This window comes from Simochromis diagramma, unplaced genomic scaffold (assembly GCF_900408965.1).
Source record: "Simochromis diagramma unplaced genomic scaffold, fSimDia1.1 OVJJ01000387.1, whole genome shotgun sequence".
NCBI lineage: Eukaryota > Metazoa > Chordata > Actinopteri > Cichliformes > Cichlidae > Simochromis > Simochromis diagramma.
In genome coordinates this window covers 8,733,222-8,758,836 of record NW_024387152.1, presented here as the reverse complement: position 1 = coordinate 8,758,836, position 25,615 = coordinate 8,733,222, and the positions used below count along the sequence as shown (strand labels likewise).

The following is a 25,615-nucleotide window of genomic DNA, read 5'->3' as shown; positions in this document are numbered from 1 at the left end:
AGATCATGTAACTCATCGCTTTATAACAGCCCCGAGGCGGCAGCTCAAGTTTCTTTATCAAGATGTCACTGCAGGGAGCGGCCAATAATGAGCAGAGAACTGGGGAAGTAATGCTGTGATGTTCCAACAACCTGATGACACATGTTGGAAATACAGATATACAGAAAACATTTTAACCACAAAGTTAACAAAAAAAATGAAAAACTACTATTTGATTCTTTAACTACTACTGAAAACAATTTTCTTTGAGTTGTTTTTAACTGTATCCCACAGCTGTTATCACCAATCAGAGAGTTCAAGGAAAAGTCAAACAGCCCATGAATATTCCTCCGCAGCTGTGATCCCACAGTTTTGATGGATCACAAATATTTAACGAAAAACAGCTCTTATGGAAAATATTAAAAAGTCTGCTTGTTTAAAAAAAAATCAAAGTCAATTCATCTAGATCAGGAGTGTCAAACATAAGGCCTGGGTTCCAGGATTGGCTCAGCAAAAGGCTAAAACCTGGCCCATGGACAGCTTTGGACTTTTTACTGTATTTTCACATTTCTTTCTTTTTTTTCTTTTTCTTTCTTTCTTTCCTTTTTTTTTTTTTTTTTTTACAATGGGTCTACGGGAAAAAACAAAACAAACAAAAATATTTTCAGTGAATTAACATTTTTTTATTGACAGGACAGCCTATGGAATGAGCTATTACAACTCTTTCTGTAATTTTAAGCCCAAAGAGTCGTGCTTACATATTTCTTTTACTTCTTTATCTTGTAGAAAAACTTTGGGTTACTTAACATAATCCCTGGCTCTTTGATAACAGAGTGAGGTGTTTCACTATGGGAGTCAAACACTGAGCGAAATTTAAAGAAAAAGAACTGATGTGTATGGTTGAAATTGCACTTCTTTTTCTTATATTGAGATATCTCATGGATTTTAATGGTGTAGTTAAACTTCTTTCACTGGTCTAGATCACCTAAGATCAAAGTCGGATCAAAGACGATTTTGGTGTGCATTAAGCAGTACTGGAGATACTGATTGTCTGCCTTCTCTGAATATAATCAGGGAACTTCAAACTTCACTTTCCATGGCAGAAATATATTTAGGAAAACTCAGCAATTCCTCAGTCTAGAAATCATGACCAGGTGACTCAAAATAAATAAACAAATTAAATAAATAAATAGATAAAATGCACAACGTGTGACCTTCATGTGAAAATTTCACAAACATGTTTTTTCTCCCATCTACATCCACCAGTCAAATGAAGCTAACTAACTTGGAGATGCTAACACTGTTTACATCTTGCTGGATGTCACTTTCAAGGCCCTCGCGTCATGAGTAGATGGATGCTTCGCTCTGCGGAACTGTGCAGTTGAGTAGTAATACATAAGTCTATTGACTGTGGGAAGACCATGTGTTTTTAACAAACCACTTCGTTAAAAACACATTAAACAAACATCATCAATTTAAATGGAAAAACCTTTTATTCTCTCTAATTAATCATTTTATATTAAAGAAAATTCTGGTCTCATAATCGTCCTGCATTTCTGATGGCAAACAATCACAAATCCAAGTACAGAGCTATCCCTGCCAGGCTTACAGCTGCTGTGGGACATCACGGTAGCAGGGTAACCATAGCAACACACATGACACAGGCTATGTCGCCATAGTAACCGCGGTGCAGCCAGACTATCATCAGCGGGAGGTGCCAGCTATTCATTTTCCACGTCTCCACTTCCACATCACAACAAGGCCTGGCAGCGCCGTGATGATGTCACCCGGGAAGCAGGAAGAGGGCGATGTAGAGAAGGGGGGAGACGTGGAAAGAAAGGGAGGAGAAAGAGGGAGGGAAACAACAGCAAGAGAAGAAGAGGGAGAAAGAAAGGGCATAGAGAGGAGGTTCTGGGGGGGAATGGATGGATCTTAGGAACAAAAGAGACGCACACCCTTGTAACCCTACCTGCATGTGTGCAGCCATGTTAATCTCCTTGCTGTGGTTTCGCGCAGCCACGGCTGAACGACGTCAATACCCAGCAGACCTCCCATTTATATGCATCAGCACCAAACCTCCACATTCATCATACAATAGATACTATACGGACCTCTCAGCCCCAGGCAATAAACACTTTAAACACTGTATCTTGAGCCACATCCTTGCAGCTAAGAAAACCTCAGACTCATTTTACTACATTTTTACATAATCCATGTTTGTTTTGGTTATTGCGTGTCTGTCATTTGTTTCTGCGCCGCATTCCCCAGCTGTCAATCAAACGCTGGGGGTAGGACTGAGAAGCCTGTGGATTTCTGCCGAAAAGGTTTAAACTGGAGCTTTTGTTCCGTCTTTGTTCATTCATGGCCCTTGGAGGGCCATCTGCTAATACAAAACATTCAATTTCTCCATTTTCCGAGCTGCTTGTCTAGCTTAGAGTGGCTGCAGTCTGCAGTTGTCAATGGGTGAACGCTGAGGTATACCCTGGACGGATCACCCGTGCATTAAAAGACCAGCAGAGATGGATGACCACACCAATAAAGATACAAAAATGAAATATATGGGCAGTTTAGTTCACTGATCAAGCAGACGATCGTATGGCACACAGCAGCAGCCCCCTTCTTTTCATTCCTACTTTTAACTACTCCCACTCTGATAAAGGTGAAAAATGCCCCCAAAAGTAAATACAAATATACATTTTCTTGACTTCTTGTTCTTGATCTCAGTTGCATTTAGGAAAATTTCCCATTGCTACTATTTGGAACGAGACAAATAAATAAACCAGGCCAATATCTTGGTCAATACGAACTTATTGTAGTTTCTTAATATCAGTCTAGATGTACTGACATTATTCAATAAACAGCATTCATCTTTTTTTTCAAATCTGTGTCAGCCTTAAATACTGGATTTCAGTATTGAGTGACTAAACTCGAAGAACACGATAACTTTTTTGGGTTTCAAGCTACAGCGACTGGTCTGCTCGGTCATCAAATCCTTACAAAGTGATGAAGTAATCTATCACAGTATTACACACTCCTCAGTTTTAATATTAAGATTCTGTTGTCTGTAATATTATGAATTACATGAAGTATTTGAGTTATTTGAAAATCACCACAATCTGTTTTTATTTATTTTTAAACAGGGGCTTTAAAAATCATTCTGTGAGCCACACAGTGTAATTATTAATAACCTCACTATGACTGGATATCGACTGGACTTCAGCTACGATCATGCTGCAGCACTACCGAACAAGAAATCTAGCGTATCGGGTGTTTTGGTTCTTCTTCCACAGAGGAGCTCATCAGAAACCACAGTCTTTCACTTAGCAAAGGGTGATGCCATTAAATTTTAAGGTACTCTACCCTTTTAAAAATTTAAATGCCTTTATCGATTTGGCTCTGCTCAAGTTAGCCTACCTCCAGCCAGTTTATCTACTGAACACTGAGATCCCAGCAGCAAAACCACAGACAGGCTGAAGCTGCAGCACGGTCTGTGGAGCAGATTAACAGCCATTCAAAGAGGTTTTTATTCCTGTGACGCTGGAAAAATTCTGAAATGTCACAGAGAAATCGGGTTTTGTGTCTAATCCATTTCCTGACAGAGAAAAAAATTGAACAAACACGCAATGTGAAAAATAATCCGGCCTTTTAGGATGTGGCAACTTTGTAACATTTCCAGGTAAAGTTTATACTGCTCTTACAGTTCCAGACCTTTTAACTTCCTGCCAAGTGAACCGATTTACTCCTGACTGAAAAACCTTGGAAAGAAATTCTGGATTGGTGTAAATCATGCAAACATCCCACTATCTATTTTTGCTTTTGTTCCAGTGAAAGATTAGATCTACACACTGAGGTGAGGATGTGGTACACCGGTTGTCAATATCCTAAACTAAGACAGTTTAGACAGTGGTTGTGAGAGTGGCATGCCGTTGGCCTCGAACAGCTTGTCTGTGCACTTTCACTCATTTTATATTACACTGTTTGTCCCTTCATGTGTTTCCCAGTAACTATGATGGTGTGATAGCGATCATTATGCACAATAGGAAGCTAAAGAGCCTTCAGCAACCTGTACTTTTCCGCATGCAACGTGTCAACACATCTTACACACCAAATGTGTGAAAATGGTCCCGTTAGGTGAAAATAATCAACACTTGGCATTTAATTAGAAGCAAAATCCCAAACTCACAACTCTACCAGATATAGATTCATGCATACACACGCCTTCAGCTTCTTTAGTCATCCTATAACTGTACTCAGACGGCAGAGTCGGCGTTCGGTAGCAGCATAACGCACTGCTGAGCAAATTACCACTGACATCAGGACACATAATTTATGTGTAATTCATGAACTGAGAGCTGCTCGGCATCAGTCTAATGCGATGCACATTTAGACGGCTAACACTCCCAAAAGTAGACTTCTACATAAATTTAAAAAAGGTGGTTGGAAACACTCGCACTTATGGGAAAGTAGAGTGCACAATGAAATCACAGGGGGAAACGTTGGATCTATATAGCCCCTATATGAGACAATCAATAAATCATCACACTAACACTACACAAATACGACCGCAACAGAATGCACACACAGCAAGTAAACCCTGCTTTGTGTGCGTGTGTTGGTGTGAATGTGTTGCATTTCCAGATACAATGGTCCTCCCCAGAGACCAGAGCGAAGCCTCTTCAGCCAACCCCAGTTCGTCCCTACAGGTGAGATAATCTGCACTCCAGTCAGCCTTTAGCAGCTTGAAACCTTTTAATGGGTTCGAGACAGGCAGCATCCCTCCTCCCCTCCATCATCCACCTGCTCTATTCTTTGTCCTGTCTGTGTACAGTGTGCTGTCTGCAGGCTATTTCCTATTCATTCTTCCAGTCTCACCTCCCACCTCATTTCATTTGGCTTTTCCTTCGTATACATACAGATGAGCGCATTAACTATTACATACTGTTCTTCAGTTATAGGGGCCAAATAATAAACCACATGTCATACAGACAAATGTAAGGTGAATTCCTGAACTGTTTCTTAGTATTTAAGCAGGAATTTGGCCACTTTTATATGTAAAAAAACATTCATTCTTTCTGAAAATATCCAAATGTTGGACATAATCTAACCCTTTGGAGTCCAAATTACGTGACCAATTTAAGACGACAAAGCAGCAAGACGCAGCCTCGCTGAGTCTCGGCTTCACTGTGTGTCGAAAGTGCAGACTCCAAACTATGTTCCGGTTTGTAATCCTAACAGTGCAGTTATATGGATTTATTGACAGTCCTACACGACAAAAACAGACTAAATCCAGCAAAATACCCGTGCTTATGTTGTTTGTCTTGTGTATATATCTTACTCCGAATAACACATAAGCTGTTTAGGTGTTTTATGACAAGGATCACATTTAGTGTTATATTTTAGATCCTCTCAGTCGATATTTGGGATTCGGGTATTTGTTTTAGTTTGACATTGCAAAGCACAATTTGGTGCTGCTATCCCAAAGTGCGTGTGGGATTAGGCTTAGGGTTAGCACACATGGTTTAGACTTTAGAGGGTTAGGAAAAAGCGAGGAAAACTAGATTTAAATGAAATAGAACATAAATGATACCAAAGCATGAGAGACAGCACAGCTACATTGGCTTTAAAGGTGTTTCATTTGATACTTTGGGGTTTTCTGCATTTGTTTGAACTTCCAAAGCACAGTTAGCATAGGCCCAGTATCAATATGTGCATATGTAATAAAATAGGTTCTACTGTGACAGTGTTTGAGTAGATGAATAGTGCTGTTCTATGCGAGTGACGGTGATATTTAACCTTCTGATATTTACAGAGTTGTTGTTCTTAATAGTGTGACCATCTGCTGCTCTCAGGGAAACATTCAACTACTTACCTTCTGCTGAAAAATATAATAATAATTATATTTGACATTTTCTAATATTTGAGCTGTAGTTGCTCGTGTCCTTACTGACTATAAACCAGCAGCGTGAGTCAAATACTACCATCAATATTGGTGTTTTTTCACGGATGACGATTTTGCTCGTCTTTGTGGTTCCTGAAGGTTTGATCATTTTGCAAAACTTTTTTTTTTGTTTTGCTTTTGTAACTTTTGGTAACGTTTGGAAGAGGTACAGAATACATCTGAATGAGGTGATGCAGCGGTCATTTTCTGGTGATGCATTAGCACTCGAAAAAAGGTGTCCTGAAGTCAAAGGTGAGCACTTATCTGATATTTTACAACAGCTTTTAAAGGCACTCAGCCGATCTGAAATGCAGGTCAGAAAACAGCCTTTTCCTGACTCCTTTTTCCCGTTCTTTGTTTCTTCTCTCACTGCTGAGCGGAGAACAGCTGCCAGGCTATCAGTACAACTATTCTGTCAATCTATTAATTTAAGTTAAATAACCGACTCAAAGTGAAATTTTTGAACAAAACGAGAACTATGAAGACATCATCTAGGATTCTAAAACTATGTAAATGCGCTTTAAGCATTACTGGCCTGTTTGTGGTGTTCTCCTCCAGCTTGAGCCCCCTGTGGGGTTTCTCTCAGTGAACGGGAGCTACAAATTCATCCCCTCCCTCTTTTGTCCTGACATTTATCCACCCTCTCTCCCTCCTTCGTTCTGCCCTCCAGTCCTCTGTTCTTCCCCTTCCCTCTTGAGTGTTTACACTGTTATTGCTCCCCAGTCATCTCCCAGCGTCTCAATCCGTGACTCGACCAGCTCTCTGCCCTTCAGTGCGCAGGGGTATCTTCAGACAGACTCATGTTACATCTACTGAGGCATGAAATTACCTCTGCACCCCCTACGGGCCCCTAAAAGATGCTCCACTGTTGAAAAATGCAACACAAATATTGGCACTAAAGAAGGGGTGGAGCACGCAGGCGGAGATGAACACAATGCTAATCATCGGTTTATAAAAGCGTCAAAGCGAAGAGAAGTCATGTTAGCTCTGATCTCCCCCCCGAGCGAGTGAGATACTGTCAAAAAAGTTAATCTGAAATTGATTGGATGATGTTGGGGGATGATGACAGGCCGTGCAGTTATAAAGCGTTTGGCTGTTAAACAATGGGAGATTTTTCAAACATTTCAAAGCACGTGCTGGTTCCTGGTTATGATAACTAATGCTTTTAAGAGACCTACAGTCACATTATTCTCCACCATGAGTAACACCTTGTAATCCAGTGTAATCTGCATGCTGAAACACACAGTTTTACACAGAAGTTGCTTTAATAATAATAATAATAATAATAATAATAATAATAATAATGATTCTTGATAGTTGAGCAAAAACCCTATCTGCATTATGTAATTAGCGAAGTCCTTTAGCACTACTATAATTCTGTCAGTAACTTTAAACAACACAGTGTAAGTGTTCATCCCTCAGTCAGTATGGAGCGCCCAGCTGTGGATGTCTGTGTGATATACAGGGAGAAGCGGTGATTCAGGCCATTACTCTTTGTTCGCCCTTGTACTGCTCTCTCGTTCTTTCTGTGTGTGTGTGTGTGTGTGTGTGTGTGTGTGTGTGTGTGTGTGTGTGCCTATAAGGGCTTTGAGTTCCCAGAGAACATTCAGCTCTCCTATTTTTCTATATTCTAGTACACGTATATGTGTGTGCGTATGTGCAAATGAGTACAAATGTATCACTCTCTTTCTCTGTGTATGTGTGTTTGTGTGTATTTGTGCGTGTGACTTCTGTCTGTCCCACTGGTACCACTGAAGTTCCCATCGACCTAGAAACCCTTCTGGCAAAATTCCCCCTCCTATCTTTCCTCGTCTCCTCTTCCTTTCTCTTTTTATCCATTTTTTATGCCTTCTTCCCACCAATAGCTGTGACGGCCAGAGGCGTTGTGTTTTCTGAGTATCCACCAGCCCGATGTTAATTTCATCCAACCCATTCTTATGCACATCAACACCTTGATGATATTTCTTAACATGTAGCACAAAAGGTCTTTACGCCCTCACAGAGCACATTTTTGTCCAGTACAGTATAGTTACAGTTATAAAAATTATGCAATACTTCCGTACATAAGCACCACCTGCCATAATGGAAAGTGCAAGGCGAAGTCGGAATGGTGGAAGATTATTTCATATACGGGTTTGACGCCACCTGAACCCATGTGCCTGGACTGCAGTGATTTTGTTTTTTATATGTTTTTTTAATATGTTTTATGTTGTCTCCCCTGTCCCACTTTTCCTCTCTTCTTCTCTCACGATATCACTCGCTTTTGTTCGCATTTTTAAACAGCAGTCTTATCTGCCATTCACAATCTAAATCCATTCCCTCTTTTGTTCCCTTTATCTCTTTCCATGCCTCATTCTCTCACCAGTCACTCCTCTGAACTTTGATTCTCTTCCTCTCTCTTCCCTTTTACTTTCAGTCTCTCCGCTTCTCTTTATGTCGCTCTAGTCTTGTGTTATGCTCTAACTCAGTTACGCCGTGCAGCATCCTGACACACTGTAAACAGGTTTCCTCACTCACAGAAAGGCTGTCATCGCCTATCATTTTACTCTTTTTTTGAAAGTGTTCACCAAAACGTTTCTTCATCTCATTGTCTTCCTTAAGTCACATACACATGCTCGTTTTCATATCTTAGTGAGGACATCTCATTGACATAATGCTTTCCCTAGCCGCTTACCCTAACCCTGACCATCAAAAATGAATGCCTAACCCTGACCCTTAGCCTAACCATAACCATAACCTAATTGTAAACCTGACACTAAAACCACATTTTGAGCCTCAAAAATGCCTTCAAACTAATGGGGACAGGAACTTTGTCTCCATAAGTGACTGTTGGTCCCCATAAATATAGCAGTATGCCAATTTTCTGTCCTCACGAAGATGTCTAAACATGTACACACACACATATACACACACTACCCTGTTTCAGGTGTGAAGTGGGGTTATGTGACTGATTTTTCTCTCAGTTCGACTAAGCCTATCTTCACCTTAATCAATCACTCTGACCCAGATAAGTTCAAATGTGGACCACTTTGATGCTCTGACCCATTTAACAACACTTGTGTCCCTGAAGACAACACACAGCTTTCACTGTTGGCCTGACATGGAGTGTCGTGACTTGTTTGGTATGGAAAAGTAAATAAATACATTTTAAAAAATGACTAACATGTGTTATTAATATAGTGCTGCTGGGTGCTTCACTGTTTCCACAAGTGTTTCAGGTTATCTTCAGACAAAACACTAAAATTTAAGATATTAAGCCGGTATTGACACAAATACATCCCCAGTAACACGTCGACTCACATACAGGCACAAAAGCTCACTCCAAAGTATCTGGCTACCCCTGCCCCACATCCCTCAACTTGCTGCAAACAATAGGCAGCACTTCCTGAAAGACAGGAATAACAGGGAACAGTTTCCTTCAGCAGTAAGTGGGGAATTAGAGAGAGTGAGTGGAGAGGGGCATTTAAAAGTAACAAAAAGGAAACAGCCCTGCAGGACTGAAACATACAGGCTGTGATTAGAAGTACTTACCACTCTGCTTCTCCTTCATAAAGCCAGACAGAAAACATATCAACTATATAAATGTGTAGGTCCCCATATACACAGAAGTCCCCTAACCATCATCAACTAGGTTCTGAACCCTCATATGCACATATGCAGACACACACACACACACACTCTCACAGAAAGGGAGTATGATCCCTGCTGAATGACCTTCAAGGGAAACATGGGATTTAAACCCATGCAGAGAGGTAATGGTGTGTGTGGGTAAATCTGAGGAAGAAACAATTACAGAAAGAAAGAGAGAGAGAAATGCACAATGAATAAAAACAAGCACCAGAAAGAGAAATGACATGCCACATTTCTCTCTTCACCCTCCAGTCACTGAGGATTTTTTTTCCAATTAAGGTTGTTATCTCCTCCACTGCCAGCCCTCCTTACAAGACCCCACCCACACGGTATATTCCCCCTCCTCATCATCTCCTTTTTCCTCTTTCTGTCAGTATTTTTTGCCCTAATTTCTTCTTCTTTATCCTCCTTTCCATAATTTCTTTGTTTTATGTCTTCTTCTTTTCTTCCAATATACAGGTTCAGCCAACCAACCAACAAACGAACTATGCTGTTTGTATCCCCCAGTTTCACCTCCCTTCCGTCTGTCTACCTCTTCATCTTTCACCTTCAGCTCTATGTTGCTCCTTTGTGTTTAAGCAGCTTGGGGCAGAGTGGCCATGGCTGGAAAGGGAGCTTCTGTGTTCTTTTGGTCAGCTTGTATTGCACTCTGTGAACAAAGACAGCTCTGGATTGGTGCTAGGAGCACAGCAGCACTGCAACATGGATACATTCCTTATCAAAAAAAGAGCCAATAAAGAACTGAGTATTATCCAGGGTGGCAAAACTTTAGATTTATGCCTTCGCCTAAACCAACAGACAGATATGCTGTTACTGCAAAATACTTCCAGGCAGTATCAGAAGTTGATCTGCTGATATCTGCATTACAAGGTCAGTGTCCTTTTATTTCTTCTCATCCGTCTCACCTTTGCCCTTCACTAAGCGAAACAGAAACTCACTAAAATTCAGTAAATTGGTGTTATTATAATGATAGTACCTATTTACAGTGAATACAGTGGCTCACTGAACGACAACATCCAGACAGCATAAATGGTATTAACCAGAAACAAGAGCTGCTTGTTCTGTTGATTGTTACAAAGAAGACGTAAATAAAATGTGAAGGAAAGTAAAATGAAAGAAGGTCTCTGGTTGAATGACAGGCTGGCTTGTATTCAAAAGACAGAGTCTCTTGCAACCTCAGCTTTATTGTCTTTCTAACCATGATTTTTTTCTTTCTTCCATTCCTTCAATCAATCCTTCCCTAACATCCGATAACTCTAACCCACTCCTCCCTTCATCACATCCGACCTTGCCTCTGTCAAAGGTCAAGCAGCTGGAGTGGATCGATGTGTTTTGGAGAGGGAAGGGAAGATGGCAGCAGCAGAGGAGGGGAGGAAACGAGACAAAAAAGGCGAGGTATGAGTGAGCGAGGGAGTGAGGGCTTTGGTATGAAGGAGGGAGAGGGGGCGGACTGGCTTGAGTAGGAGGAGCAGGAGGAGATGGACAGAGGAGAGATTTTAAGGGAGAGAGGAGAGAGATGGAAAAAGAAATCCCCGCATCAGCATTCCTCTGCGTCTCTATGGGAGCAGCAGGAGAGGAGGAAGGGAGGGAGGCAGGAAGAATAGAAGGTGATAACAAATGGGGAGATGCAGGAGGAGAGCAGAGGTGCAATGGAGGAGGGGAAGGGAGAGCCGGGCTGTGAGAGAGGGATGAGGGTAAAGGAAAACAAGGGTGGAGAAAATGAATGAGAGAAAACATTGCCCTTCTGCTTGTTTGACTAAATTAATTGTGTTTTATGCGTGTTTGTCTAACAGTGCGTATACAGCCGTAGAAGAGAGGCAACTGATTTAATATAATTTCAACCAATATTATCTATTTTCCGATCTATTAGTATTGATATTTATAACAGCTGATAATTAACTATCAGCCATTCCTACATTTACAATGGATGCATCCGCATATTAGCTTTAGCTCCAGTTTTTACACTGGGCGCCCTTCTGGACCCGACCCTTCAAAGGATTTTTTAAATTCGGTTTACTTCATGTTTATTTATATGCAACCAAATCATAACAACAGTTGTCTCAAGGCACTTTATACCGTGAGTTTTCATTTCAGTCTTGATTTTTACACCAGAGAGCACTCTGCAAACTTCCCTACTGGGAAAGCCTGCAAACACAACAATCATCTGAGCTGAGCAGATTTGGGCACAACATAGTAAATAAATAATAATAATAATAAACTATGCGTAACAGATTTGGGGGAAATCGGTATGTAATTATGAAAGTGATGGAAATATTATGATGTGGCCTTTTCAACCCAAATTGACATTTGGAGGTTTGGACCAAAGGGTTTGAGAAATTTGTCACTCTTTATAAATAAAATAAATTATAATCTGGAATTCTTCAGTGTGGGATTAATGAAGTCTATATCTATGCATAAATGACATTGCTTCCTATATCAAAATTGACATAGTTTTCTAAAATATGGCAGATCTTGACCTTCAAGTTACCAAATGGAGAAGGCTAACATAATAACACTAGTGCACCATCCAAACCTGCTGTGATTAAGTATTAAGTATGTCATAAAAGAGGCATCATTTGCGGTCAGTGAAATTAATATGTTACAAACATATAAGTAAAATACTGCAACTAATAATGTGAATGTACCTAAGGCTAACACACAACTGCCAAAGACAAGCATATAAGAGAAGATTTGGCAATGATAATATAAAGCACACATGCAACAGCGGTGCTTGTTTCTGTCATTGTTTTCCGCTCTGCAACTGGCAAACTAAAAAATGATAGCAGCCTATAAGCATATTGACAATGATTGCTAAAAATGTGTTTTTATTATATTAATATAATACAAAAACATGCGCATACAGAAACCTACCTATAAGTCCAACCTCTAATGTATAGTTTTTACCATTTATAGCAACACATGATACATATAAAGCAAAAACTAAAAAAGAATATTGACAATTAAAACGAGATGTAACAATCAAATTACATGTTTGTCTGCTTCTAATTGACATTACTTCTGTTTATGTAGCTAAATCATTAAAACTGTTACTCTACAGAAACTAATCCTCCTGTTTCCAGTTTGGTATTGATGGCCTGCAGCAGCAGCAGCAGCACAGTAAAGGTCTAGCCAGTGCACCGCACAGCTCTTCTTTTTAAAGAATATCGATATCAGTGCAGACCGTGGGCTGCAGTCACCACACAATCAATAATTCACAAACTTCATTTACAGCTGTGAAATACCAAGGCCTTTACTGACTGCATGCACTCCTGTCTGTGTGCTTAAATCCCTTTCTGTCCAGTGTGTTTATCTTCACCGTATAATTCTTTTGTGCATATCTGTGTATATTTTATCACTCTCTGAAAGGCGGCCGCTCTTATCGCTCTCTTTTCTGTGATGTACTTGAATTCTTGTGTTTGTACTGTGCAGTGGAAGGTGAAACACAGATGAGTGAGACATTCCTTTGTGGATGAACATGCACACAAACACAGCTCTCTGAATCACATCAGCTATGTGAAGAACTCCCTTCACTGAAGGGTTAGCATGACTCTGCACAGCAGTCCCAAAACAAGGCTTATGAAACCATGTTAGTTCATAGCACATCAGGCATCCAGTCAGTCAACAGCCTGCTGTGCTAGGTGAGAAATAACCATGGTACTTTCCACTTGGTGAGACTTTGTAGCTCTGCTTTAGTGTATGATTGGTGACATAATACAATAGCCAATGGGCTATTTTGCTTTAGATGGATGAAAGCTTTCTTCCAAATACCAGGAACTATCAGGATCTTTTAATTGTAAAAAGTAAAACATTAAAGCCTGTGCTTAAAAAAATGACAGTATAAATAACAATTATAACTCCAAGGGAAGAAATTTCATAGCAACAAGATTAGCATCCGGTTGTATCCATTTCTAATGGCCAACAATTAAGCTTTGTGGAAAACTGACATTTTGACAACTGAAAACAAAGGGTTGTGAATTTTTTCATTATGACTCATTACATTATTCAGATGACTCGAGAGCTGCTGTGTTTTGAAGGAAAAGCCTTCAAAATGTACAGTAAAGAAAAACACGAACTGCAATATGAGATTTCAAACAAAATCTCATATTTGCAGGATATTAAACAAACCAATAATACTTTTACCAATTAAAACTGCTACAATATAAAAATCTATTCCACAGACTCATGCAAAGGAAGCCCAGTCTTTAAATCAAACCATTGGTGAGGGCTGGAAATATAAATCAAATCATTGAGATATTCGGGTGTTGCATCTCCATCACTGTGGATGTTAGGGATGGGGATGGCAAGCAAGCTATTTGAAATTCACTGAGAACTGTTCATCTATTTTTAAACACCCCCCACTTGTGGAAGCCTCACCTGGCAGAGTTGCACTGAACCTTTTTTTTTTTTTTTTTTTTTTAGAGAAGTTCAACTAAGATTTTTTGACATCTGTACAGTGGCATGAAATCTCACAGTGCTACACACATTTCAGTTTAATAGTAGTATTTAATGGTAGTTCAACAGAGGCTGGTAAATAGTGCAATATTGCAAACTTGTAGTAGTAGTACAAGATACCTCCAGGAGCTGAGAAAAAACAAGGGGAAATGTATATAATAGACAAGAAGCAGCTATTCAGAATGTACGTATGTGTATATCATCTGTAGTGGATGCACCACTACACTTCATCTGAAAGACAGCCAGGTGAAGGGTGATGAAACCCAGCCATCTTCCTTCAATCCACAAACAGCAAACGACCAATTGTACCAAGGGAACACACAGTCCAGCCAGACCAGAGCAGACAGACCCAGATCCCCTGCCAGGAACCCAGCCATCCATCCCAACCCGACCCACATCAGGGACCTGGTCCTGAGCCAAGGCCGTGACCATCAGACCATTAGACATTGGCAAAAGAGACAATAAGCAGAAAGAGGGAAGAATTGGATGCAGAACTGTAGCCTCATTTTCTGCTTTTCACTCACATTACGCTTCTCTCAGACCAAATCTATGTGCAAATACACTTACTCGTACTTTTTTCCCATTAAAAAAAAAAGGCAGCAACATCAACTCTGTTATGTTTATTTTCACTTCACCGAGTCCTGACATCAGTTTCTATTCTTCCTTTTCATTACAGTTTTTATTGGCTACACTTAGTATAACAAAAAAGTCCCTTGAGTTGCAGCCGAGTGGCAGAAAGGAAGTGAACACCAGAAAAGAACAGACTCTCTGGAGGCTTCAAGACAAACTGAGCACAGTAAACAGTTTTCTTCAAAGGTCCCAAATCCACGACAGGCTAAATAGGGATCTGCCTGAACCTCAGTGTTTAAATGAAATTTCTAGTCAAGTCTGAACCTAAACAAACACACATCTTAACTTGTAGTCTTGTAATCTACTTCAACTGGCAAACCTTTTTTAAATGGTTTCTCAGTACATGGCTTCTGCTGGAAAGACAACAGCTATATGGTGATTATTGTTTGAAATGCTCCAGCCTAGACAAACACATACCAGCAAAGCTATAAATAGTAGTAACATTGATATGCTGACAGTTTAGTAGTAGTGGTGCAAAACTAATGCTATCTAACAGCCCTGTTCAGTCGGCCAACTACCCAGCTTGGCCTCTCCTGACTCAGATGCAAAGTTTTGATCCTACCTTGTCAATCTCCTGCTGCAGGACCTGTTTAGCGACCTCCAGATCCTGCAGGCGGACCCTCAGCTCCTCATTCTCCTGCTCAAGACGACTCCTCTTCTTCTCCACACTGTCCAGCTGGCTGTGGAGACGGATGGACACGTCCTTTGCCACCTGTGAGGGGAAGATGGAGGGGTAGAGGTTGGGAAGTTTAGCTCAGTGCGTCAGTCGTCACAATGATACCTAAGTAAATATCATACATGAAAGTCCGTTTGCCTCAGAATTTCTTTTACACGATCAGGTATTTGGGCACACAGACACATATTAGGACCCTGCAGGTTGTTCGCTTTATCAGATATTATAACAACATTATGCTGCCTAGCTAAAATGCTAAAATGATCCATTCATAAACTCCTTCAAGACCTTATTGTCTTCATCGGATCGTTTCAGTTTAATGACAATATCCACATAACATGAATAATGTGTTGTTCAAGTTATTAGGGCATGATCCATGATCCTAGGAAACACCTAACAAGGAACTAAAGTTACAGACATAATCATACTGTGGTGTGTACTTAAAATATTCTCAGCTGTAGCAAACCTAAGTCATATCCATTTAATTCAGACATCTAGGGTAAGAGTAGTTTCAAGCAATGTGTGTGTAAATGCATATTTTTCTCCAAAAGGAACCCCAGAGTGTTGTTATCTCGGATTGTAAGTTCACCAAGGTTGAGGGAGGTTACTTATTATGTTATTAATCTCTGTTCAGGTAAAATAGAACATCTGGGCTATGCAAATATCAGAAATGTTATTAAAATAGTGCTGGAGAAAAAAAAGAACCAGTTAAATGTTATTTGGGCTGAGACTTAAGAGTGTATTGTACATCAGGAGGAAGTTTATACAGGCACTACTTGGTGACAATGATGAGGGGACTTTTTTTTTCAATAATAATACCAGAAAAGATAATTAATAGCAGCCTAGCAGGGACTGATCTTTTATACATAAAATGATCTCATGAAAGTCTGATTGTGCCCCCCTCCCCGGACTGCCTCCCCCACCACCAAAGCCCTGAGGGCAGTTATTCATTAAAAGTTTCTAATGTCAGAGAGTGACACCAAAGTCGACACCAGCAGCTGGGGGAAAAAATTTTTTTAAATCCCATGTGACAACTGCATTGCGGTTTTAGTAAAGCTATTATGCTGTTACAGTATTAAAAATCAGAACAACTTCTAAAATGAGGCGAGTTAAATAAATTTGTCTAGTTTGCAAACTTGCATGGCATGAAGCTGAATTAAGCAGCGTTTTGCTGTCTGAAAAACAAAGAGTGCCCTGATCTGCAACACCGATGCAAAACTGGTTCTTCAATGTGTTTTGGGGAAACAATACACAAAATTACACACCGACATCATCCCGAAACACTGTATTCAGTATTCACGTCATAGTCTTTACACAGCCAGTTAAGAGTTTGCATAGGGGCCCAGTGATATATCAGCTGATGATTGGTATTTGATAAATATCGAAAGGTCTGAAAATAAAGTGTGAAATATACTGATGTCACCGGCTGTTTTTCTGTTGTCCCATATTCATTCACATTCATGTGTTGTGGTTTGTTTGTTGTATCAGGATAGAAAGGGGAATAAACTGACAGCAAAAATCAAATATACAACCCCAAAATTATCAGTGTCAGCAGTAACACACAAACACTCGAATCAAGACTTTTTAGCATTTTTTTCATAAAAAAATGTCTGTACAAAGTATGATATCGCACAAAACACTGTGAAGAATTGCAAAAAATAAAAGGTAGTCAAATCCCAATTATGGCTTTCAGTATAGAGGTTTGTCAATTATCTAGCAGTGAAAATTACCAGAGGCTAATGAGCCGAAGCCCCGACAAAAGAGCAAAAACTATTCCACTGGACAGATCGCTGTATCGCATTCAATCAGTCATCGCTGGTTATTAAAGAAGACAAACACAGAAAAAATGAGCTTGTGCAGAGAAAAGGGGTCATTTGCTTTAATAAATATCAATTTCACCTTCAAACTGATTGCTTTTTGCTCAATTCAAACTAAATATGAGGGCTTTTATTTTAAGAGGCTGCATTACATTTGATCAAATTAAACTTTAATGGTTCCCATTGGGAACTAAGTAAAAGACTTCATCTAGTGTTTCGGGGGAAAATCTGTTCAATCATCACTCAGTAGTTCAAAAATGCACTTAAACCCCATTAACCTCCATACTGATTTAATCTAGTGGGATGAGGGTTTTTGTCTCCAATGGTTTAACAGTTTATACTGACCACTTTTCATTTTAGCAGTTAACTGGTGCAGGCTTCAATCATTTGTTATCAATGAACTCGTTGTATTTAATATTTAGCTGTGAGACAGGCAGGTGTGAGTTTTAAAAAATAGAGGTGTTTTTTTGTTTGTAGTGTAAATAGTGCATATCTGAATAGAAGCTGCAGCACCAGTGGAACCACTATTAGTCAGAGTGGATTTATGTGGTTTCAACAATACTCCTGTTAGAGTTTATAATTGCATGTAACGGACTGTCTGCTTGTGCACTTTGTAAGTGTGTGTGTGTGTGTGTGTGTGTGTATCAGGTGTCTGTTTGAGCATCACTGGTACAGTGCGTCTCGCTGCTTGTTTGAAACGACTCTCTTGAACACAGTTTGTAATTGTACGTCTGAATGTGTGTTTTTTTACGTCTGTGTCTTTGTGGATGAGTTTGAATTGGTGCCAGGATGCACAATGCCCCTCTGTACTACCCACTCTCACTCTATCCAAATGCTCTCGCAGCTCCACCATGCTCCAATTCATGCTCAAATGTGTGTGTGTGTGTGTGTGTGTGTGTGTGTGTGTGTGTGTGTGTGTGTAGTTTCTAATAGTTCCAGTGGTATTCAACTCATTTTAAGTCTTTATTTTAAGTTTATTTCTGAACTTTATTCAGGCATCTCTCATCTTATTATTATATGAAGAGACTTTATTTTAGACAAAAGTTATTAACATGAAAATATTATTTTGTTGCTGTCTGTCTATCTGTTCATTTTCAGTCACCTTGCATGTTGGGCTGGTTAAAAAAATATACCAATATAAGCTAACCAGTTAGCTATTGAACATTTAGTAAACTGTAATGTACTGTACAGCTGGATCCAGGAATATTTGTACACTGACACAGTTTTTCTAGTTTTGCTTCTATACATCATCATTATGAATGCTGCAACAATCAATCAGGATGTGACTGAAATGCAAACTCTTTAATTCAAGGGAGTTAACAAAAGTATTGCGTACGTCTATATTTCTATATAACATGTCCTTGTATTTGTACACCCATACCGTGGTAAGCAACTTTTGACCGTTAGACTTAGAGTTGATTAGTTGATTAGTTAGAGTAGGGGTGTCAAACATAAGGCCTGGGACCAGAATTGCCCTTTCTTTGGAAAATGTGAAGGAGGGCAAAAATCTTGGACTTTTAACTTTATTTTCAGACGTTTTACAACTTTTCCTACCCATGCAAACCTCTCCCATGGCCCTTCATACTTCGTCAATGTAATTAAGTAATAGACAAACATTAAATGTGTTTTGTCTATCACAGAAATCTCTGTTTTGTAAAATTAGCCCACAGTAAAAAAAAAAAAAAAAAAAAAAAGAAAGAAAAAAAATACTTAAAGGACAGTCTGAGGCATGAGCTACCAGAACTTGATATCCCTAAGCTAGAGCAAAAACAATATATAAAAAACACAAAGCCCAAAAGTTTTTCACTATGCACACACACAGATTTATGGCTTATCCATCTCCCCCTTCCTTTGTTCCTCCTCCCACCCTCACTTCTATATTGTCCCCTTCATTAACACTCCTTCGTCAGCCTTTTGACTCCCAGTAAATGCTGCACTGTTCTTCTATGTTAAAGGGAAACGTGAAGGAATTTAATACCATTGAAGCTGTGGTTTTCACCCAGCAACAGAGCCATAGGATGTAATTAGAATTCAGTCAGGGTGTCAGCTGACTGAGAAGATGTGTGTCTGCGCGTGTGTGTGTGTGTATACATGTGTGCATGTGTTAGAGAATGAAGGAGCGAGTGTGTGACAGGGAGGTGTGGAAGAAAAGCATTAAACCTACAGAAAAGGGCGAAAATCAGGCCGCAGGGGGGAAACAGTCACATCATTCTACAAGTGGCAGTTAGTCACCCAATCACTCTTTTTTTCATGCACACTGTGCGGTTATTTGTGTTTGATTGCGCTTAACAACTGGAGTCTTGTTTCTCCACAAACACACACACAGCTGCTTTCTTTCCATAACGGACATCTCTCTTTAACAACGACTCTATCCCTGTAGATCTTATCAGAGGTGTTTTATGTGCAGCCGCTTGTGTGTGTTTACGTGGCCGTGTGTGTATTTGCATGCACTTGTTCTTATCCTGAGGTACAAAGCATACAAAAAAAAATATTTGGCACTCGCCTCTTGAAAGAGCGGTTTAAAAAAATTAGATCAGTCTAATTTAGACATACGCAGGTTATCTGTGGGTTTATGTTAAGGCAAAAGTTGAGCATGTGCATACTGTACTTATCTGTGTTGGTTAAGGGTGAAAAAAGGTATTATGACAAATTATATATCAGTTAATAATTTACAGAAATCTTGTAAAAATATATTTACAGATAAAGAAAATATAATTTATGTCTTTACCTCAACTCATGAACAAACTCTTTTATCCAATATGTTTCTTTTTTTAACTCATGCACTGCAGCCCAGAACTGCTTGTGATAATGCAAATGCCCAGTGCAGATAACAAAATGATCTTTTACATGCCAGCTCAGTAATGTAAAGTCTGTGTGTTGTGTGTGTGTGTGGTTGCACCACTTTTCACCAGGTCTCTCTTGGAAATGAGATTTTTAATCTCAATGAGATTTTTTACCTGGATAAATAAAGGATTAATAAAAAATCTGAGAATTGTGCAGGTTATGATAATCTGATGCATCACAGCCCATGCCTGTCCTGGGTCCTGCTTCCTGCTGTGCTCTACCGCATATCTCTTATTGTCTGAGGTTTTCATTTTATGTAATTTTGTCTCTGTACACCACCACTGCGTTTAAATCAAACAAATAAGTCTTTTAGCTTTAATTCAGGGACTTAGCTAAAGCATTGCATTAACTGTTTAGGGATTACAGCAATTTCTATGTCCAGTCCCCTGGTTTAGAGGTACAAAATTAACTGAGCCCTTGTCTGGCAAGTGCTTTAATTTTTACCTGATCAATTAAACAACTAAAAGATCTGGAGTTGGTTTAAAGTGGTGCGCTTGCATTTGGTAGCTGTTAACCAGAACTGGAACAAGACATTAATGTAAGTGAAGGAGGCCATTATTGGCAATGACAATGAGAAATAACAGCTTAAGCAAAATGTCTTCATCTGTTTCTTCCACTAAAATCCTTAGTTTACGTGCTAGCAGGTTGGCATGCTATATTTGAATTGCTCAACAGCTGAAAGAAAACTTTTCCAACATTGCTACAATGAGCCTATCACCAAACATTTTCTTGAAACCTACTCTAACTAAAATTCCAGAGTTTAACGGAAAAGGGTCCCTAGGCAAGCTCATTCTTGATTTTATGCTAGCTGGTAAGAAATCACCTGAACTGAATGGATGATAATGTACTCTGCTACACCGCACACGTAGCTCTTTAAGAAACAGGATTTACATGTGTTACACCACCTAATTTCCAAGAAAACATGACTGAGTACTGACCTCGGATCTACAGCTGTTCTACCTCACAGCATACAGAAATTAAAATAAGACTCATGCTAATATCGTGGTTCAGATAGCGACCGACAGGTTCAGTCAGTCCTGATGGTCTTTGAAATCACTCACAGTTACTAAACCACTTTGGCTTTGTCCATTGTTTTCCAACTTTGAATTTTTAAGTGCTGAACATGTGTGGGATCCACAGTTCCATTTCTGAATGCCACTTCACTCTGCTTTGTCTGCCTCCACTCCAGCGCTATAGCCATTCTGCTGTCAAATCAAATAGGAACATAACCATTTCTGCTAATGTAAAAATATGACAGTAACAATTGTTCAGTCTGTAGTTTTATTTACATCAGCACTCTGCAGCGGTTCAGCCTTCCATTTACCAATTTAGAAATCGCTGCAGATTCATGTCGGGGAGCGATGACTCTAGTGAAACTGTAAATCCTGTAACACTCAGCCTTGGAGTTGAGCGCATTGTTTTTTTTAATGAGCTCTGAAATATGCTTACAAAGAGTGGCTCTATGTAGAATTATTGACCGCCTACTGTTAAGCTGAACCCATCAGTTTATCTTGGAGGAGAGTAATGCTGAATAAGCTTGTAGCAGCACATATAAACAAGGAGTGTTTTTGAAAAGCTATCTAAAACACCGCTGCTTGCTTGTAATTTCATTTCAGGTAACCCATTTTGAATGTTTGCATGCAGTAATTAAACAGTCGGATTTTTTATTTGACACATAATATGATGCAATAAAAAGCCACGCAAATAACTGCAGTATATTCAATGGAAATTGCTGGCTTTTTTGAAATAGCTGGATAAACATAAATTTGATCCTGTGAGAACAGGAAACAGCAGCTATTAATAATTGTAAACATGATGGCATGCTGTCTAGGGAATGACCAGTCTTCAGTCAGTCCCAGTGTTTAAAGATAATATGAGGTCATTCATTTGAAATTTGAATATGAATTTGAATTGAATTACAGACTGGAAGACAAAAACTATTTCAGTTCAACGACAATCTAAAAGGATAGTTATTTATATTTCTAGGCCTTCAGTGATCCAAAGTGGATATCTTCACTATTGCTTCGAAAAGCCTAATGTTGCATCAGTGCATCATTTTGCATGAGTCCTGTCATCATTTACAGCCCTCAAAACACAACCATGATAATGATAACTTATCACAGTATGGAGGAAAGAAAACATCCCATATGACTCTATCATTTGTTTTTATTTAAGGTAAAGGTGAGGAGAACACGTTTTATTTAAGTCTGCTCAAGTGAACTGCCTGATTTTGATGGAGACGGTGGGTGACACAGAGGTAGCCCTGGTCTTGATGTTTACTGTTAACGATGCTGACCTTTTCCGCAGTCGTCCAACATTCTGGCCCTTCAGTACCCACTTAGAGGGTGTTACGTCACAAGTGGTCTGCTTCGTGTCTATATATAAACCATTATGTGTGAAAGAAGAAGAGAAACAGACAGTGTTGTGACAGCTGTGCAAGCTGTGATCCATCTATCTTAGAAAAGAGGGTGTGAGAGAGAGAGACACAAGGAGGGAGAGAGGTGGTGAAAAGTGAGGAATTCTCACAGTCGCTGGCATGCTGGGAATGTGTGATCTCGCCTCCAGTATCACCAGCAATCATTTTTAACCATGTTTTCATTAATGCATGCATACAAACAGGTATCTGCTCAGTAGGGGTGGGACTGAAGCTGCTGTAGTTCTTCACAGGGCACGTCCTGTTGCTATAAGCACTTCTGCTGGACTCTGTAACATCCAAAAATAATTCTGCATAAGCATTTTACTGTTCACTTCCTGAAATGTAAAGCGTGACACACGCATGGAAACAGCAACTTCCTACAGTATGTGTGTGTTTGTGTGCGTGTGTATGTGAGAGCAACACAAGAGGAACATTTTTACTGGAACTCACACAGTGTTATTAAACAGTAAAAACAAATCCCACTTTAGAAATTTTTATCACAAGCACACACACACACACAAGCACACACACAATGCAAATAAGATATAAGATAAATGTACGCTGCTGCTTTTGATGATAGTGAGCATGTGTGCGTTTGGATGGCTGTCTTTTTGTGAGAACTAGTGTAAGGCTTTCAGAGTGACGACATCTTGTCTAGTCCGTAACTTTTCAAGATGCATTGAGGTTATAGCTTGTGGTTAATTGAGTATATTTAAAAAAAAATATGGTTCCTCTCAGCTGGAAGTCTGTCTGATGTTCATGCGTGAATGAGTGAGAGGCAGGATGACTCTTGACCAAGTGACAATGCATTTATAAGAACATCTACAGGAAGCACCCTCCCCCTAACACGCACGCACACACACATCTACTGTGTGGTACAAAGATAGGAAGTATTATAATGGAAAAAATGAACTGAACTAAATGACAAAACAGAGAAAAACGAGAAAAAGAATTCATAAATATTTGTCAAATTATTATGGTCTACTTTATATATCGTGTTGACATTACCGGGAGCACAGACTGCACACAGGTACCATATGTAGCATAAATATTGTACAAAGCACCGTAAAGCTGTCCTGATTTACACTCACTGCTGCAGAGGGCAGGGGTGTCTCCTTATTTGGGCAACTTAAAAGAAGTGTTCAAGGCCCAGGCCTAATGCTAAGCTATGCTAAACACCTTGTAAATCTCTCTCACAAAGGGAATCTACTCATCTTCTGAAAAAGGTAAGTTCACCTTAAAAGTTTTACCTTTTAAAACGATATCCTTTTAAAATATTACTTGTTCTCAGGTGGAAATCATCTTAAAACAATCTACTTGAGATACAGTCAGATACAGTCACACCCTTAAGACAAGTGAGTGAATAACTGACTTTTTTCTGGAAATGTGAAGTACCAATGAGCTAACATCATGAGAATCCTAACAACTATTTCCTCTGTGTGTCCAGATGCCTGTTGCCTGTGGGAATGAGAGTAGTGAGTGAGTATGACAGGAAATGATGTCAGGAATTCTCATAGAGAGTCTGATGGCTTTACAAATACACATGCAGTCACATGCAAGCAGACATCCGCAAGATTTCTAAATGGGCACAAATAAGAGCACATGATGTACATAAGGACATGTTTGTGTCAGAAAGTATCACATGACAAACACATTAGAGTGAAGACACACTCTTTCTAGTTCACCATTTCTTTCACTTGTCATTCTGACTTTTTTCCATCTGACTTTCAGCCCACGTGCTCTCCCTAAAGGACAACTAAAGGCCTTGAGAATAGACTGAAAGAGGCAAAGGAAAGGAGGAGTACTTTTGCTGATTTGTTTCCACTTGCATGCGAGTGAGTCATCGAATCTAATGCATCAACAGTAGTTAAGCCAATTACTTTTGCAAAGCAGCTCAGGGCAGAGCTGCTCGGCAAATCAAGGTCAAGTTGGACCATGAAGTGCAAAAACACTGGGGCGCGTCAACCACAAGAACCGTAGCTCAATAAAACGTTTTATACAATAAGTTTGCACATTTCTCTGGAGCAAGAAGAAGAAGAAGCACTGAGATTTTCACTCATGTTTACTCTTGTTTAAGATAATCAGTATGACTGTCATACTTGATAGCTGTTTGGCATTGCACCAAGCTTTTGTGAGGCCTACTGTAAATGCAAAAAAACATGTATTTTCAACCCACTGTCAAAACGAAACTTACATATAAGGAGTGAAAACCAAAGTGGAGCTCTTTTCTTGTATTGTTTGATTTTAGTTGAGTAATTTAAAAAGGTGAATCAGTGAATGTTTATTAGTTATTTTATGACCATCTTGCAAAGCCTCAGGGACTTACCACCCTTTACTTGGATCACTAGCTGATCTTATGGAGCAACAGCCACTCAATCTAAACTGATAGTTTTATGTTACATTGCACTATGAAAGGGGCAGTATAGAGCTACTACTTAATGCACTTCTGTGTACAAATGAAAACACTGGGCTTTTTTGAGTCTGGCCCTCTGGACTTCATGCCTATTAAAGGATAAGAACACTGACGCCAGCATACCATTGCTACACTGGTAGATTTTGTGTAAAAATTTATGATGCATCCCCTTATGATGAACCATTATAAGGGTACTAAAAGAGATTTCATTTAAAAAAGGAAAATATCCAAGTAATTTTATGTCAGTAAATTATTGATTTTTAAACAGAGTATTTGTAAATTCAGTGTGGTTAAAAATATGGGAAAAAATCCTTAAAAAATGAATACAGAAAACTGCTTCATTTTAAAACGGTACATTGTGCCGTACTTTTACTTTTACTGTGGGGATGAACTGGGGGGTGTTTGTGCATCTTACTGCTTAATTAACTGTGCATTCATTTTTGAGGCAATACTCCACTCAAACCTATGAACATTTTCCAATTGAAAAATGTCCTTTGATTATTTTCACACATCTGATGTCAACTTTAGGGTTACTAAAATGTGCACAAAAATGCAACAGTGCTAATATTTAGTTGTACAACAAATGGCACATTACAGACAGTTGGATGATTTTGGTTTCTATGACTTAGTTAATGGCAAAGTTGAAGAGTCTCCAAACAATTTCGCTTGTTTTTATAATTAAACTTTTATGCTCTGAGTCAGAAATTCAGAGCTTTTAAATCTGCAACACTGAAAACCTTTAAACAACGTCAATTTTTTAAACTCCTATTAAAGCAAAGTGAAGATTAAAGTTTTCCAGTACAGCCTAATCACAGTGGAGTCA

At 39.3% G+C, this 25,615-nt stretch overlaps 1 protein-coding gene across 2 annotated transcripts in view; it reads right to left on the bottom strand.

The window, feature by feature from the left end:
* Nucleotides 1–25,615, bottom strand: part of soga1 (suppressor of glucose, autophagy associated 1) — an 84,017-nt gene that overhangs the window by 50,029 nt on the left and 8,373 nt on the right. For both annotated transcript variants that reach the window (XM_040048221.1, XM_040048222.1), the window contains exon 4: nucleotides 15,192–15,341. In XM_040048221.1, coding sequence (XP_039904155.1) covers nucleotides 15,192–15,341 — 150 coding nt within the window. The remainder of the gene's footprint in view (nucleotides 1–15,191; nucleotides 15,342–25,615) is intronic.